Here is an 18977-nt window from a genome sequence, read left to right as displayed (position 1 = left end):
TTTCAAATAACTTGCAAAATGTAAATATAACAATGATACATATAAAGTCAGAAATATGATTATTATTATTATTATTAATAGCTAGTTTAATTAGGGTAAAGTTAGGGTAATTAGGCAAGTCATTGTATAACAGTGGTTTGTTCTGGAGACAATCCAAAACTAATATTGCTGAAGGGGGCTAATAATATTGACCTTAAAATGGGTTTAAAACTATTAAAAACTGCTTTAATTCTAGCCGAAATAAAACAAACAAGACGTTCTCCAGAAGAAAAAATATTATAGGAAATACTGTGAAAAACTCCTGAATCTGTTCGACATCATTTGGGAAATATTGAAAAAGAAAATAAACAGGAGAGTGAATAATTTTGCCATTCATATCTATTGTGGTCACACGTTTACTCTTCTGTCAGGATGGTGAGTACAGCAGCCGGCCGGGACGTCCTGTGTGCAGAGAGACGTCACCGCTGTCTGAAGACGAGAGTCCGGCCACCGTCAAATTCATCAAGATGAGCTGCAAATACTTCACTGACGGCATGGTGAGAACTAGACGCCATCACAGGTCCTCATGGATCCCAAAACCCATGGGCCGACCCAAGATCCGAGCCGGTTCAAGGCCAAAGCTTCGAATTGTGCCTCGGATACGGGTCGGCTTTGGTATGAATTGCCTCAGGTCTCAGGTAATCTAAAATAAATGTGCGTTTATAATGGGGCCAATCAGACTTGATGTTATTACTAAAGGAACAGTAGGGCAGAGCGATATGATAAATATCTCAATATATGTCATCTCATATCCTGTTAACGATATACAGACTTATGCAAAAGTTTGGGCACCGCTGTGGCTGCATAATTATGCAACCTTTCTTTATAAGAGAAAATCACAGTGAAATGCCATCCAGTTTCTAGAGAAAGCTAGATAATGTCATGTTTTTCAGACAGAAATTCGTAGTGCAGCAGTACTGAGATGTGTGAAATTTAAGTAAAATTGGAAAATAGGCTGTGCAAAAATTTGGGCACCCAATGCAAAAATTTGTGCAAAAATATGTAGTCACTTAATGCTGATTGGTTACAACAGTGGTCCCCAACCTTTTTATCACCGCGGACCGGTCAACGGTTGTCAATTTTACAACGGATCTTGGGGGGGGGGGGTCTTTACGTGAACACAGCTGCTGCGCTCGTGCATCCAGGTTAATCATGAACAACTCAGTGCGCATGCTAATGAAATTTACTAATGAAATTTACTCCCACACCGTATATTCGGGCCATAAAAATTATACCCGATAGGTCCCGAGTACGACAGGTACGTTTTGATTGACAGCTTTATAAAGCCCGAACCCGTTTACAGCCCGACAAATGTGCTCATGCACAGCTCTAATGCATTTTTCAATAATGAGTCATTTATATGTTTTAACATCATTTATTTGTAACAAACGTAGACTATAGGCCACTTTAAGTTGGAACAAAGAAATAAAAAGTCCTCTGTAACATCGTAACATCTCAGCACTCTATAGGTCTAGGTACACACACTTAGCCTTTAAATTGGCCAACACACCAATGAAAAAAAATCTTGCTTAACAAATCAAATTAAAATAAACTCTAAATGATGACGGGTATTTTGGCAATAACGAAATTAAGATAAAGGCTCTGCTGGATTTGTTTCTCCACTTCTCTTCACAATCTGGCATTAAGGCGGCGGTGAAGCTGAATATTAAAAGAATAATGCCACCATTAGCCTGTATACTCTGTCTACATTATGATTATATGGTTTAATTAACATTTATTTATAATTTAAAAACCCTTTACTCACCAAGATTAGGCTACGTGTTTCTGTGGAGGAAAATTATTAAATCCACTGCCTTTAGCGCAGTCTCTCACTCATGGTGCGTCCAGCAGAACTGAACACCCTTTCCTGCGGCTACAGACCGAGATGTAGAGTTGTGATCCGGCTGATTTTGCAAGTTTTGGGTTGGATTGTTTGTTCATCTTCTACCAATCAAGAACATCCATTTAATTTTCCATGACAGCAGTTTCACTGTAGCGAGTGGCCTCGTCTTTTTACCTGTCAGCTTGAAAAGAAAAAAAAAAAAACAGTGTTCCAGGCAGGGGTGTGAAACTACACTCGTCTCACGGTTTGGTTTGGTTTGGTTCGGTTACGATTATCATGCCATCGATTTGGTTCAATGCGATATCTCAGTGCATTGACAATGCTTTCCATTCATAATTAGCTTTTATGGATCACAGGTAATCCATAATAGACGCTGTAAAGAAAACACGCAGTAGTGGGAGCGTTTTATTTACTCGCCCTGGCCTGTGACATCGCGCAGAGTAGATAAATGACACGGTACATAATAACCAGGGCCAGACGGAATCTGCAGGCGTTTTTTGCTATTTCTGTGGAGAATTTTGGTAAAAATCTGCGAATTTCTGGAATTATTTTGGGAGTATCCAGCGGAGTATCATAACTAAAACCTTAATTATTAAATAAAAAGTAATAAATTACTGAATAAAAACTAAATAAATTCAGATTTACACATTGGCTGCGTCCGAAACCGCATACTTTCATACTATATAGTACGCTAAAATCAGTAAGCGAGCCGAGTAGTATGTCCGAATTCATAGAATTCGAAAATCAGTATGCGAGAAGTACGCAGATGGCTTCCTACTTCCGGCGAGATTCTAAAGTGCGCATCCCATGCACGCTGCTCTATCCCATAATGCCCCTTGAGAGAATTCATGAATGGAAGTGAGGCGACGCAACTGACGCAGGTAGGTCACGTGACCATGAAAAATGGCGGATGTAGTACGTCCGAATTCCATTCATACTTTTCACATTCATACTGTATAGAGCGTACTTTTCTAACGGCAGAGTAGTACGTTTAAATTCTACTAATTAAGTAAGTATCTACTGAGTAGTAGGCGGTTTCGGACGCAGCCATTTACTCAAGTAAATAAACAGAATTAATAATGAGCTAGAAATCTGCGGAATTCTGTGGAAAATCTGCGGAATTCTGCGCGCGCAGATTCCGTGTGGGCCTAATAATAACAGGTTATTATCTATTACTGAACCGATATCGAATTGTCCCTTTATTTGCATCGTGGTGCACTAAAGAAACAATTAATTCCGACACCCCCTAGTTCCAGGAGAAGAACCTGCTCCCTACTGTAAGGTATGGTGAAGGGTCCATCATGCTGTGCAGATTTGTGGCCAGCGCAGGTACTGGGAACCTTGTCAGAGTTGAAGGTTGTATGGATTCCACCCAGCATCAGCAGATTCTGAAGGACAATGTTCAGGAGTCGGTCAAGAGGTTGAAGTTACGGCAGGGTTGGATGTTTCAGCAGGACAATGACCCAAAGCACAGTTCCAGACGATTCAGTAGTTCTGAAACTGATATTAAAATTGTTACATTGTTGCTCTTTGTTCTTGGTGCGGTTCGCTTTCACACTGCAGAGTTTCTAAACAGACCAAAAGAGCTAAAACCAGTCACGTGTGAGTAAACTCTCCTCACATTGGTCAGTTTCACGGAGTTCAGCTCAGCTGTCAGGGGGGTGATGGTTTGGTGGTGTTGATAAGGTGCGCGATGTGTCTGAAGAGCGAGGAGGGATGCAGTGAGAAGGCTGCGCGACATATTTAAGGACCGGGAGGAAGCCGCATAATTACTGGGAGATTATCACTCGTTTGCGGGCATCGGGGAGTCTCTGTGCATTTGAGACAGACTCTGGATGTCTGTTGAATAACCTCCCGCCCTACTCATTATTCTCTCTTCATGTATGCCCATTATATCCATAAAGCACTGTGATATAGCCGGGCTCGGATCGTATCGCTTTCTCACTACAATCGATCCGCTCTAGAGTTCATTTCAATCAAGCCGAGACCACCTCAAGTCAGGTGATCTCGGAGCAATTGTTTTAACCCGGATCTGAGAGTGATTGGTGGATTCACATTTGCCAAAAGATCCACGCTAACTGTGCAAACTAGACTAGGTGTGAAAGCGCCCTAAAAATCCATGGGTTGATTTGAAAAGGGCCGTTCACGCTCGACGCCCATCAAACCTGACTGAACTGGAGAACTTCTGCAAGGAAGAATCGGCCAAAATGCCTTCAGCAAGACTTATCCTCGACTATTAGAAGCGTCTGCAGGCTGTTGTTGCAGCAAAAGGTGGCTCTACAGATTAATGCCATTATTCTTTTGGGTCGCTCACATTCTTGCACCTGCCTGTTTGTGTTCAGACTTAAATTGCACTGCATCTGCTGATTAAATAAATGTTTTGTCTGAACTGAAATGTTTTTTTTTTTTTTTCCTTGGGTATGAAATATATCCAAAGGAAATTGCTGATTTGAAAGGCCAGCATGCTATGGCTTGCAATTCAGAAATTTATCAGGGGTGTCCAAACTTTTGCATAAGACTGTTGATCACATTTCTGTAAAGTCAATCAATTAATATACAGTACTCAGTTTATATACAGTACTCAGATCTGTGAGGAGTCAACTCATTTATGCTCTAACTTAATATTTATATACTCAAACACTCTAATGGCTAATGGGCAGACGGCTGCTTCTCGCTCAGGGCTGCTGTTTATGCTAATAAGGGAGAGATGGGCACTAGTGGGCGGGGCTTTCCCCCTCTGATTGACATTCTCCCTTTGTACGTAGCATTAAAGTGCTTCTGCAAACTGTTTTCATCAAGTCAGATTATAGTATATACAATTAAATAATTAATGTTTATGATTAGAAGCTGGATATATTCATAGACTCCTGACACACAACTGGGTTTAAACGCCTCTTTTTTAACTTTATTATTCATCATTCATCAATTAACTGGTGCTTTACATATTTGAAACAGAGCTCATTTAATACCTTTCAACCACCAGAAACTTTTAAGAAAAGCTGAAAATTCTCCTTTTCTTAAATAATACATATTGCATCTACAGAAATGAATGAGGTTGTGTCCCTGCATTGCACGATAAGGCAATATATTGATTATTGTGACAAGCTTACACAGCACCTAAATATAGTCCCTGGTTAGGTACACGGCTCCAGTGTTTCTCTGTAAATGGCGTTTTTGTTCATTCATGCCGAGTTTCTGTTTAGTGTTTGTGTTTGAGTACAGTCGACAGTGAAAGCAGTCAGTGCAGTTTACTGACACCAGCCTGTATTTATGGCAGTCTCTGAGTTCTTTACGTCTTGTATTTGGATACAGATGCTATCCAGCGTTTTCCTCACATGTCTACGGCTTTTCAAAATATGGGTTGAACTTGTATTCAACAGAACTCCACCTTGGACACACACCTCTCTTTCCAATCATGTTCTGTTTTCTTTGTCAACTTATCTTTTTTCTTTGGAAACTGATGTTGTCCTCCATTCAGACACTCGCTGTGGGGATGATGCCTGATTACAGCAAACATCATATATGTGAAATGGAGACGGGGCTGGTTTGAATCTCTTTGAGAAGCACTTATGTACTTATACACTTAACCCTGTAGCATAGAGTTTAGTGTCCTCCTAAATGGAGCACTAATGTTTTCTTACTAAACAGAAATTAAAACCATTTCCAAGAAGACACTGAACAGTTGCCAAAGTGCTGAAGTTAATTACTAAAACTGCCCAATAGTACCTGTTGTGAGTACTACTGCATTTACACTATGGAGAGGAGTAATCATGTCTAAGTAAAGTTTGCTTGCACAATCCAAATTAAAGAAATACTCCAACCTGAGCTCCCAGTAGCCCCTCCCCTTATCAATAGATGCCCTCTTCATCATTGACTCCTCCTCTTGTCAGTAGCCCCTCCTCTTAAGTGCTCATTTCCTCATTGCCACCTCCTCCCCATATCAGTAGCTCCTCCCCTTATCTATATATCCCCCCTTCAACATTTATTCCTTCTGTTTAGTAGAAACTCCTCCCCTTCATCACCAACCGTCACCCTCTATCACCCACCCCTCCTCTTATCAGTTGCCCCTCTCCTTTATAAGCAGCTTCTCCATGCGTTGCCTGCCCCTCCCCTTTATTAGTAGCTCCTCTTCATCACCAGCCCCTCTCGTTATCTGTATCTCCTCCCCTTCACCAACCCCTCCTCTTATCAGTAAATCCCATCTTCATCAACTCCTCCCCCTTAGTAGTAGCCCCACCCATTCATCATCAGTGACTCCTCCTCTTATCAGTAGATTCCAATCTTAACTCCTCTTCTTATCAGTAGCCCCTCCCCTTTATAAGTGCTTCTTTCTTCATTGCCAGCTCCTCCCCATATCAGTAGCTCCTCCTCTTATCAGTATATCCCCTCTTCATCATTTAATCCTCCCCCTTAGTAGTAGCCCCTCCCCTTCATCACCAACCGTCACCCTCTATCAGTAGATCCCCTCTTTGTCACCCACCCCTCCTCTTATCAGTTGCCCCTCCCCTTTATAGGCAGCTTCTCCATGCATTACCTGCCCCTCCCCTTTATTAGTAGCTCCTCTTCATCACCAGCTGCTCTCGTGCCCCTTCCCTTTATCCTAAGCCACTCCCCTTATTAGTAGATCCCCTCTTAATCAACTCCTTCCTCTCAGTAGTATCTCCACCTCTTCATCATCAGCCACTCCCCTAATCAGTAGATCCTCTCGTCAACTCCTCCCCCTTGTTAGTAGCTCCTCACATTCATCACCAGCCCCTCCTCTTATCAGTAGATTCCTTTTCACCAACTCCTCCCTATTAGTAGTAGCTCCTCCCCTTCATCACCAGCCCCTCACCTTATCACTAGTTCACCTCTTTACCAACTCCTTCCTATTAATAGTAGCTCCTCCCCTTTATCACCAGTTCCACCCCTTATCAGTAGATCCCCTTTTAATCATCAGTTCCGCCCCCTCAGTAGTAGCTCCTAGCTCCTCCCCTTCATTACCAGCCCCTCGCTTTAACAGTAGATCCCCTATCAATCATCAGCTCTGTCCTCCAGTAATTGCTCCTCCCCTTCATCACCCGCCTCTCCCCTTTAACAGCAGATCCTCTTTTAATCATTAGCTCCACCCCCTCAGTAGTAGCTCCTCCCCTTCATCACCAGCCCCTCCCTTTAACAGTAGATCCTCTTTTAATCTTCTCCTCCACCCCCTCAGTAGTCGCTCCCCCCCCTTCATCACCAGCCCCTCCCTTTAACAGGAGTTCCTCTTTTAATCATCAGATCCACCCCCTCAGTAGTCGCTCCCCCCTTTTCATCACCGGCCCCTCTCTTTAACAATAGATACCCTTTTAATCATCAGCTCCGCCCCCTCAGTAGTAGCTCCTCCCTTTCATCACCAGCCCCTCCCTTTAACAATAGATCATCTTTTAATCATCAACCCCGCCCACTCAGTAGTAGCTCCTCCCCTTCATCACCAGCCCCTCCCTTTAACAGGAGATCCTCTTTTAATCATCAGCCCCGCCCCCTCAGTAGTAGCTCCTCCCCTTCATCACCAGCCCCTCCCTTTAACAGTAGATCCTCTTTTAATCATCATCTCCACCCCCTCAGTAGTGGCTCCTCCCCTTCATCACCAGCCCCTCCCTTTAACAGGAGATCCTGTTTTAATAATAAGCCCCGCCCCCTCAGTAGTAGCTCCTCCCCTTCCTCACCAGCCCCTCCCGTTTCAGTAGTGCATGAAGTGTTTAGTGTTATGTCAGTTTATCAGTTGAATAAGTCACTACTAAGTTATACTACAGTCTTGCAATGTGGAACTCAGTGGTGTGTGTGTGTGTGTCTGCAGGGTGTTGTGGGTGGAGTGATGATCATTACACCCAATAATGTGATGTTCGACCCGCACAAGTCTGACCCGCTGGTGATCGAGAACGGCTGTGAGGAGTACGGGCTGATCTGCCCCATGCAGGAGGTGCTGTCCGTCGCTCTGTATGATGACGTGTCCCGCATGAAGATCAAGGACGCGCTGCCCTCGTGAGAGACACGCATCACAGACACAAACACACACACAAACACCAAGGTTGTAATAGTATTATTGTAATAGTATATTGGGTCATCCTTGTAGTCAGACCCTGCTTTTAAGAAAGCCACAATTTAAAAATAATTTTCAACAAGCCAAAGTGGCTAGTGGGAGCGGCTGACTAACCCGCCAAAGCTGAAATATACCCGCATTTGGCAGGTTGCCGGGTGTTAATGTTAAACCCTAATTATCGGCCTATATATAATGGCTATTAACCTCCAAATCTGAAGAGTTCTCGATATCGGCCAAAAAAATTCATATGGGTGCATCCCTACTTCTTTTTCCTCTCCTTTTTTATGTTTTTTTTCTTTGTCTTTTTTATTCTTTATCATTTTCCTCTTTTTCTTCTTTTTTTTTCCTTCTTTCTATTTTTTTTGTTTTGATTTTTGTATTACTGTAAGTCATTTTCCTCCTAGCTCATGCAAACAGAGGGAGGAATTTAATGAAACACTCCTCTATTCTTCTTTCCATTCTTTCACTCGTTTTACATTTAAGTTCTATTTTGACGTCTGTTGTCATTTTAGTACTTGCGTTGGGTCACATTTATGGTTGGTCATGTTCTGTTTTGTTCAGTTGTCTTGTGTTTGTTTAGTGCCGTCAAACACTGTTCATGGTTAAGCGCATCCAGAATAAAAGTTTCTATTATTTAATTTCAATAATCACGTGATTTGTTTGTATATGCAATAAAAATACTATGCATATATACATGCATATACATATATATAAGCACACATATTTGAGTCTATTTTTATAATACAAATTGTATCTAAAAAAATAAATATCCATGCAAATAATTTTATTTTAGTATTTTGTTTATATTTGTATTTATATATACAAAGTACATAAACACAGTGCATGCATGCATTACATAAACACAAATGACATTTTGAACGCAAGTAATGATAATGAATAGTTTGACGGCACCACTTTCTTCATTTCATCCACTTCATTTTGGGTGTTTTTTGTTCTGTTTTGTTTCCTCTATTTAATTTCGCCATCTCCACCCCCACACGATGATGCTGATGATGATGATGATGTCACCGTTGTTGATGATGATGCGGATTTCACTGATAATGTCACTGATAATGTCATCACTGATGTCACCGATGATGATGTCGTCACTGATGTCATGGATGATTTCGATGATGATGTCATCACTGATTATGGTGATGATGACGTCACTGATGATGATGCTGATGGTGATGTCACCGTTGCTGATGATGATGTCATCACTGACGTTGCCGATGGTGATGTTGCGGATTTCGCTGATGGTGTCACTGATGATGTCACCGGTGATGATGTCATCAGTGATGAGCCTCAGGATCTCTGTCCGTTGTACAGGCCGGGCGAGTGGGAGGAGCTTCCGTCCGAGCAAGATCTCAACCCTTTCAGTCGCTATGAGTCTCTGGGCTCGTCCAGCCTTCCGATTGTGCTGGACGACATCGAAACGGCCGTCGTCGACGCTTCAGACAGCCAGATCGCTGACAAATCTCCATCTGATGAGGGTTTCACCGAACTGGAGCTGCTGCAGAGCGACTCCAACACCTCCTGCTCCGGTCTGCAGGGGGCGATGCTGCAGGAGCACACAAAAACACCCGAGGACGAGGATGAAGGACTTCACAACAGATCCACCGACGATAGTGTTGAAGTGACCAAAAGAAGGAGCCAAATGTTCGCAAATAGACCGATTGTTGAGGAGAGTAAAGGGTCAAACGCGGAACTTTCTGAAGCTGAGAAGCGCAAACGTGCGAATGAAGCTGAGATGAAGAGCTGGCTGCTGAAGAGAATGCAGAAACCAATCGAAGGTGAGTGTGTGTGTGATTGACAGTACTGATCGGCCAATTAGAGTTGAGCATTGCATGATTGACAGCACTGATTGGCTAATCAGATTTGAGCATTGCATGATTGACAGCACTTATCGGCTAATCAGATTTGAGCATTGCATGATTGACAGCACTTATCGGCTAATCAGATTTGAGCATTGCATGATTGACAGCACTTATCGGCTAATCAGATTTGAGCATTGCATGATTGACAGCACTGATCTTTGGGCATAGTTACTTCTGAAAATAATCCATTTCAATATCGAGTTACTCTCCAATAAGTAACTAGTTGCTTTACTTAGTTACTTTTTATGGTTAGTAATGCAATGCGTTTCTTTACTTTTGTGTTACTTTTTCCTACCTGGGGTGCGTTTCCCAAAACCATTGTTAGCCAACTAAGGTCGCAAGTCCTGTCGTTACAAACATAGTTTGTTGATTTGCCTTTTCCCAAATCCATCACTCCAACTAACATTCGCAAACTGCTTCGCAAACTTGTGCACTCGCAACTATCCCTGTGGAGCTGTAGTTAGAAACATAGTTCCTGGTTGTGTTCTATTCCCACTTATACCCCCTATGCCCTATTCATTTAGTACACTCTAACATTCAAAGTTGGAATTATGAAAAGTAAAAAAGCATTAAGCTCATCTCTCTTAGGTGTAATTTGCTTTCAAACTATTTTTACAGTTCAGTTTTAGCGATCTTCATGTTGACATGTGCTCCCTTCGCAGTGTACTTTGAAAACATTGATGTCATTTTGAACACAGGCTCATGGCAAAGCTTTAGGTGACCTGTTATTTAAAATCGGAATTTATGTTACGTCTCCAAAGCTTGTAAAAACAAACAGCATACCTTAATTCTTTTAATGTATAGTAGGTTATTTCAGGGCCGGAGTGGGACTCATTTTCAGTCCTGGAGTTTCAAGCCAGACCGGCCCACCTCAGTCCACGTTTTCTTTTTTTTTTTCTTTTTTCAAGAAAACAGCTGCTTTAGAAATTCAAATGTTCAGCAACCCTAACAGTATTATATGTCTTTACAATAAAAATGAAAAAAAATCAATAATAGTTTTACAGATAAGATTCTAACACGGGTCCGCAGCGTTCCAACGCAATGTGCTTACCACTGGACCACAATGGCACTATAAAAGTGGCTGTTTGGGGTCGATAGTTACATTACTTCATTATCATTAACTTTAGTTAACCTGCAGGCTGCATTTTGCTCACGGGGCTGCGAGAAAATAAATAAAAAGAGCGGCGCTGCAGCAAAATAATGAATAAAAAGAGTAAAGCTATGGTCAAATAAATAAATAGATGAAAAAAGTGTGACTGCTGAGAGTGCAAGCAGCAAGGAACACCGGCCCTCACGGCCAAAAAACAGACCGGCCCACCGGGAATTCTCCTGGGGCCTCATGTATCAACGCTGCGTAAGCACAAAAACTTTGCGTACGCCAGGTTTCACGCTCAGAATCGCTCACGTTTGGATTTACTAACAATGAACTGAACGTGGGAATGTGCGCAGCTTCACGGCAGCTTTCTGGCAGGCGTACGCACATTTTTTGTGCGTGTCTGTTTTATTTACATTGGCGACTCCTAGAGGCAGTTGTGTTAAATTGCTCTCTACAAAGTGTCTGAGCATTGCAATGGCAGCTGTATGAGACGGGTTCATCTAGCAGGTATATAAGGTTTCCATACCATACAGTTGACCAGCCAAACATTAAAGCGCAATTTGCAGCGGTCGCCTGTTTTCCCAATGTAATCTGAGCGATCTACTGCACACACATTGCTATAAAGACACTATCTGAAGATGAACTTGCATGCGTGAATCAGAAACATTTCCATTCAATAAATGTGCAAATAAAATATGATGCACAGACTTATTAATGATTCCTACTGGTCTTTCTCGTGAAAAATAGTGGGCAAAATCTGATATGTAGCGGGGGAAAAAGAAGAAAGAGTTCATCAGATGCTGGATTCGAGCCGAGTTCATGCTCGAACGTGTCAAAACATGTTGACATGCGTCTTACGAGCCACGCCACTGAGACTGTTAAGGGTGCCGCAACATTTTACAGATATAAACCACACTATTTATTTTTTTTAACTCCACTCAGTGCGATGTTCAGACCCAACTGTGTTAACCGCATCAGCTAAACTCTCCCACTCTATTTTTTTCTTTTGTTGTTAATTCCGGAGAACAAACTTACAGGTCTACCTCTGAAAGGAGCACCTCTAATTCACTTCTGTTCAAAGTTTCTCTTTTTGCTTGCTTTTGCCGTTGCTTTTTCGTTGGGTTTTGCCAAAGTAGAGTCATTAGCATATTCATACGGGGGAGGAGGCAGGGAGGGGTTTTGTGCTCGTGCATGTTGCGCTCAGTTTCACGTTCATTCAGATGTACAAAAGAATATGCGTGAGATTCGGCGTACGCAGTGTTTCATACATCTGAATTTTTTTCTGCGTACGCACATTTACAGCTTTGTGCGTACGCAATGTTTTAATATGATTTCCACGCAAGTCTTCGTACATGAGGCCCTCTGGTCCTCCCGATTAGCCAATCCGGGCCTGGGTTATTTATCAAGTATCTCTACTGTATATGACATGGGCCTGCTGGTTAGAACTTTCTGCTGTGGTTTACATGAGTCAAATTGGAAAAGTTTTTAAAAAAATAAATAAATAAACAATGTCCTACATAATAATAATAATAATAATCATCATCATTAATGCTATTAATATTATTGTTAAACTATGATTTTTTTTCATTTCTAATACATAATAAATAATAAATATTCAATTTCATTTCTTGATAAATCGCCTCATTATTTATATGATTTAAATATAATATTAGAACACGTGTTAGCTTTTGTTAGTGATTTTATGTTTTAGAATATGACATGTCACTCTCTATAATATTTGTAAAGCAAACACAGGCCCTATATGTGCCATATATTTCAGTTGATATGGAAAGCGAGTGCATGTTTTTACCAAATCTAATATTGGATCTTATTTTAAATGTGTGTTTGTGTAAGGCAATATAATTTGCACAAAGAAATGACAGGCTTTAATTAGAGCGTCATTATGGGCATTTTACATTATAACTAACGTGGTTCAAGCGATGGATCTGCGACAGAGAAACTATGGGTTTTAGGAAACACTCATCATTACATCGTTCTTTTCCCAAATGTACCGTAATAGTTCAGCTGCGAGTTGCGTCGTGGTTTGGGAAATGCACCCCTGGCTGAGACTTTGGGCTCTATTTTGACGATCCATGCGCAAAGTGCAATGTTTTCAGAATAAACCAATCAGAGTCTCATCTCCCATTTGTTTTGCATTAACTATTGTTAACAAGCATACATTTGCATTTTATTGCATAATGCATTAGTAAATGTTGAACTATGATTAATAAATGCTGCACAGGTAGTGTTTAAGTGTTTATACTTAATTCTGGATAGTAAATACGTTCACTAATGAAACCTTATTTTAAAGTGCGACCAAACAGCAATTCCTGCAATCTTTGCCATGTGTTGTGATGTTACTCTCTGAAATGTATTCATACTATTTCCACCTTTTAGAGCAGCTGGTGTCGAAAATGCATGCACAGTGTGCTGTAGTGCTGTCTGTGTAGTTGTCAGACCTGTGTGTGTGTGTGTGTGTGTGTGTGTGTGTGTGTGTGTGTGTGTGTGTGTGTGTGTGTGTGTGTGTGTGTGTGTGTGTGTGTGTGTGTGTGTGTGTGTGTGTGTGTGTGTGTGTGTGTGTGTATGTGTGTTTGTGTGTGTTTGTGTGTGTGTGTTTAACAGATTAGGCTTTATCTGGCCTCTCAGCAGGAGTTAATAGTGACATTGGAAAAACAAACAGAGCATGAACACTTGCATAAGTTTCCATATGTCAGTCAACATGAAGCCACTTCTGCACCTGAAGATCGACGTCTCCGATTTAAAATGTGTTAAAAAAAATTATTCATGCAATATTGTTAAATACGTAATACCTTTGTATATAAATTTATATATACAATAAAAAATACTATGCATATTTACAATTACTATGCAAGTCAGAATTATTCACCCCCCTTTAAATTTTGTTTCTTTTTTAAAATATTTCCCAAATGATGTTGAGCAGATTCAGGAAATGTTCACAGTATGTCTGATAATATTTTTTTCTCCTGGAGAAAGTCTTATTTGTTTTATTTCGGCTAGAATAAAAGCAGTTCTTAATTTTTTAAACATCATTTTAAGGTCAATATTATTAGCCCCTTTAGGCTATATATTGTTCGATAGTCTACAGAGCAAACCATCATTATACAATAACTTGTCTAATTACCCTAACCTGCCTAGTTAACCTAATTACCCTATTTAAGCCTTTAAATGTCACTTTAAGCTGTATAGAAGTGTCTTGAAGAATATCTAGTCTAATATTACGTACTGTCATCATGACAAAGATAAAATAAATCAGTTATTAGAGATGAGTTATTAAAATTATGTTATGATTAGAAATGTGTTGAAGAAATCTGCTCTCTGTTAAACAAAAACTGGGAAAAAAATAAACAGGGGGCGAATAATTCTGACTTCAACTGTATATAAACACACACACACACACACACACACACACACACACACACAAACATACATATAAACATTTATAAAATATAAATTCATAATGATAAATTAATAAACTCATATTCTGCAAACACTGAATAATTGATCATATTAGATGGTAAATTAAGTCGTTCACTGGGTCTTAAAAAAAAGAATGAAAAGTTGAAAATAAACAGATTTAGAGAAATTTAAGTCCCTTAAAAAGTCTTAAATGCTGTTTTACAAGGTCTTACTTTTTGTATATTTTTTTGTTGTTCAATATATAGATGTATGCTAAAGTTTGCCCGAAGTTTATCTGTGAATATTGTGATGCTGTAGTTTATGAAATCTATAAAATCCTGCTAGATTGTGTGTTGCGCTGCTTTGCTTGCTGCACTAACCAATGAAAGATTTAGAAATTAGCCACATATTTATTTTTTTCTAGTTTCTAAATTGGCGATATGGTGGTGCAGTGGTTAGCACTGTGGCCTCACAGCAAGAAGGTCGCTGGTTTGAGCCCTGGCTGAGCCAGTTGGTGTTTCTGTCATGGAGTTCATGTTCTCCCCATGTTGCCGTGGGTTTCCTCTGGGTACTCCGGTTGCCAAACACATGCCCTATAAGGGGAATTGATTACCTTAATTGTCCATAGTAAATGAGTGTGTATGGGTGTTTCCCAGTCCTGGGTTACAGCTGGAAGGGCATCCACTGTGTAAAACATATGCTCAGGGCCGGAGCAAGCTGACACTCTAGGCAAAGGACGATCACGCCGCCCTCAACCCGAAAGTGACCGGGGGGCGCTCGCGGATATAACGGAGGACGCGGGTGGTGAGGGAGGTGTTGCGGATGCCGCCCTCTCTATTCTGCCGCCCGAGGTGCGGATATAGCTGAGGACGCGGATGATGAGAGAGGTGTCGTGGACATTATTGAGGAGGATGCAGGTGGTGACGGAGGTGTCCCGGACATTCACACGGGGCGTCAGCGTCAACGCTACTCTATTCACTTTGAATGGGTGACGTCAGGCGTTGCCAAACTGCATTGTGGATCCGTGGCCGCCGCTTAAGAGGCGTTGCTCACTGCAGAAGTTGGGACTAGCTCAAGTTTTCAAGCGCCGACGGAAGCATCAGCCAATCATATCGCTGTATGCAAATACACCAGCTAGACAGTGGCCTTTTGCTGACTGAATTTCATTGGCAGACGCTGCTATGACGATCACTTCAGCCCCAACTTCAGACACGCCTTCAGTCAAGCGTTGACGCTGAATCCCCGTGTGAATGGGGCGTAAGCGGGCGCCTAGGTCGCCTCTATAGACGCGCCGGCCCTGCATATGCTGGATAAGTTGCCGGTTCATTCTGAATTGGCGACCACTAATAAATAAAGAAACAAAGCTGAAAAGAAAATGAATGAATGAACGCTTTCTTAATTCTAAAATATGCAATCAGCCAATTTTCTAGTGTTTCAAGAGTTCGCCCTTAGCTGATGATTGATTATGGAGCGTGTTTGGCATGCTGTGTCGGGAGAGAGCCCTTAGCTTGTAAGATCCTCGAGCCCGGGGCTCGTTGCAGGGCGAGAGGGGAGTCTGAGTTTAGTTAGGTCTCGAGAACTCCCTTGCTTGATATTGTTGGAAGTAGAATATAATGCTATGAGGTGTCTATGCTGTCAATTTAGATTTGTCAATGTACTTATGTTACACGTTGTTGGTCTGTGGGAGGAAACCGGAGAGCCTGGTGAAAACCTACGCAAACACGACATGCAAACTCCGCACAGAACTGCCGACTTGGCCAGGTAGTGTCCGAGCCGGTGACATTCTTGCTGTGTGGCCGTGGTGCTAACCACTAGGCCTCTGTGCTGCCCTGTCAAGGAAATGGGAAGAGTAGGGGTGGAAGGGGGGATTCTTCAAGACGAAGATGGCTGACGTAAGATACTCTGGTTATGTATAGTGGTTAAGGAGTCGTCTGATTGGTAAATCAGTGTTAGCTAATGATGACCAGGTGCTATCAATCATAAGCGCCCGTGCTCCTCTCCAAATTAGTTTATAAATAAACTTCACAAAAAACATCAGTCAGCCTCGCATGAAGTAATTAAAAAAAAAAAAAACGAGTCTAATTGTTTTGTATTCTTCTTTCCTATTAACATTTCATTGGGGTAGTCAGGTAAATAAATTATTAATATAATAAATAACCATATACTTCTGAATTATATTGCACTGAAACAGTTATTACAAGCTGAGGCTTTTAATTGTGCTTTCTTACAGTCAGTATTTAAATATACTGCAAATTTTTAAATACCAGTTGAAACCTAAACTGGCGATAAGGTCTTAATGTATGGAGTTTTACTCTCTGACTTCTGTTCATACCCTGTAAGTGCATTCAATGGCTATACTATCAAATTTAGATTTGATATGCGTGAAAATGCCAATTTGTCTGAATGCTTTTTGTTGCATGTACCCAGTTTTGACCAGCAGGTGTCGCTGATGTGCTGTTTTGAGCACTTTAATATGGTGAATCATTTTGTGAACAATTGGTTCAGTTGTTTTGAAGAGCTTTGTTTCTCCAAACTGTACTCTACAGACATGCTGCTGTCCAATGAGGAGAAGAGCAAAGCTCCGCCCATGTTCCTCTGCTTTAAGGTGGGGAAGCCAATGAGAAAGTCCTTCGCCATTGGTCGGACGTCTAGCCCCACCCACTCCTACACTAGCAGAGGACGCCACCTGGAGTACTGGTTCGCTGTGCCTCAGGAGAGGTAAAAGCGATGCTTGTACTCTATTACGATATATTAATTATTGATTTTAGGATGTGCAGGCTGACTTTATGGAGTTTGTCACAAAAGCATTTTGTCTTGAGAGTTATAAAAGGCATTAATTGTGTAATGAAGCCCAATTGACGGAGGCTATACACTCAACGGCCAGTTTATTAGGTACAGCTGCTCGTTAACACAAATTTCTTATCAGCCAATCACATTGCAGCAACTCAGTGCATTTAGCCATGTAGACATGGACGATCCGCTTGCATTCAAACTGAGCATCTTGTTTGTGATGGAATGGGAGATCAAGGATGTGCTGACGGCAAATCTGCAGCAAACTGCATCATGCTGTCATGTCAATATGGAGCAAAATCTCTGAGGAATATTTGCTGAATCTATGCCATGAAGGATTAAGGCAGTTCTGGAGACAAAAGGGGTCCAACCCAGTACTAGTAAGGTGTACCTAATAAAGTGGCCAGTGAGTGTATACGAGTTATGAAAGCAAAAGATATCCCTGAATGGCTTGTTTTTATATTTATTAAATTCAGTTCACCTTTATTTTTATAGTGCTTTTATTTGATTTCATAGCAGCTTAATATGGATGAAGAAAGGAGAATAAAAAGCCCCAACAATAAAGAAAGAGTCCAGCATGCAAATATATTATAGCAACGCCTTTACCTTTAACAAGAGGCTCATGTTTATAATGATGACTTTATCACTTCATTATGCTTCGGACAAGAATTTTCATTCGGTGTATCTCTATAAAACAATGTTATGTTTCAGTTTGTTGTGTGCACTGATGTTATGCAGTTTCAGAATGCAACATTATAATTATGTAATGTAATGTGTATTTATATAGTGCATTTATTGTGTTTGGCCATACACCCAAAGCGCTTCACGATCATGGGGGGGGGGGGTCTCTCCACACCTCCACCAGTGTGCAGCATCCACTTGGATGATGCGACGGCAGCCACAGGACAACGGCGCCAGTGCACTCACCACACACCAGCTATTGGTGCAGTGGAGAGACAGTGATAGAGCCAATTCGGTGGAAGAGGATGATTGGGAGGCCGTGATCGTAAGGGCAGATAGAATCACATTTAAAATGGATAATAGCGTACGATTAATCACATTTAAAAAAAACAAACATTTAATTGATTGACAGCCCGTATAGATCTATATGTATTTATGATATAGCTAAATAGAAATCTGTCCAATTAATCAACATTTGATTTAGATTTTGGCCTCCAACTATTGTGAAAAATTATCAACTTAGATTAATGCATCATTTCCTGCCCCCTTTAAGCAGTCGTCTGCATTTGCAGTTCCGCAAAGCTCAGTTTGACGTGAACATCAGCGAAATCATGTGACGTGACTTTTGCTGCATGGGAAGTAAATATGTACATATGTATGTACAGTATCCTAGGTTCAATCATTTGCCGGATACTCCAATGGTTGAACCTAGGATCAAGGAGGAACAATGCGGTTTTCGTCCGGGCCGTGGTACACTGGAGCAGCTCTATACCCTCACCAGGGTGCTCAAGGGTTCATGGGTGTATGCCCAACCAGTCCACATGTGTTTTGTGGACTTGGAGAAGGCATTCGACCGTGTCCCTCGTGGCATTCTGTGGAGGGTGCTCGGGGAGTATGGGGTCAGAGGCGATCCGTTGAGGGTCGTCTCGTCCCTGTATGAACAGAGTAGGAGTCTGGTTCGAATTGCCGGCAATAAGTCAGACTTGTTTCCAGTGCATGTTGGATTCCAGCAGGGCTGCCCTTTGTCACCAAGTCTGTTCATCATTTTTATGGACAGAATTTCAAGGCGCAGCCTTGGGCTGGAGGGGGTCCGGTTTGGGGAACACAGGATTTCATCTCTGTTATTCGCAAATGATGTTGTTCTGTTGGCTTTATCAAACATCGACCTTCAGC

The 18977-nt window shown here is 41.5% G+C and overlaps 1 protein-coding gene across 31 annotated transcripts in view; it reads left to right on the top strand.

The window, feature by feature from the left end:
• The window catches only part of ncoa7b (nuclear receptor coactivator 7b), a 52369-nt gene that overhangs the window by 21479 nt on the left and 11913 nt on the right, over window positions 1-18977 (top strand). For 16 of the 31 annotated variants that reach the window (XR_015517925.1, XR_015517924.1, XR_015517923.1 and 13 more), the window contains exons 7-10: window positions 411-536; window positions 7701-7885; window positions 9273-9736; window positions 16880-17051. Coding sequence is in view for 5 of the 31 variants with exons in the window: in XM_087297757.1 (XP_087153883.1) it covers window positions 411-536; window positions 7701-7885; window positions 9273-9736; window positions 16880-17051 (947 nt within the window). In the remaining 26 variants the exon portion in view is untranslated. 31 annotated transcript variants of the gene reach the window in all.

This window comes from Danio rerio, chromosome 20 (assembly GCF_052040795.2).
Source record: "Danio rerio strain M-AB ecotype USA chromosome 20, GRCz13ab, whole genome shotgun sequence".
NCBI lineage: Eukaryota > Metazoa > Chordata > Actinopteri > Cypriniformes > Danionidae > Danio > Danio rerio.
Note: the sequence above shows the minus strand (reverse complement) of the source record. Positions and strands in the feature narration are given on the sequence as shown.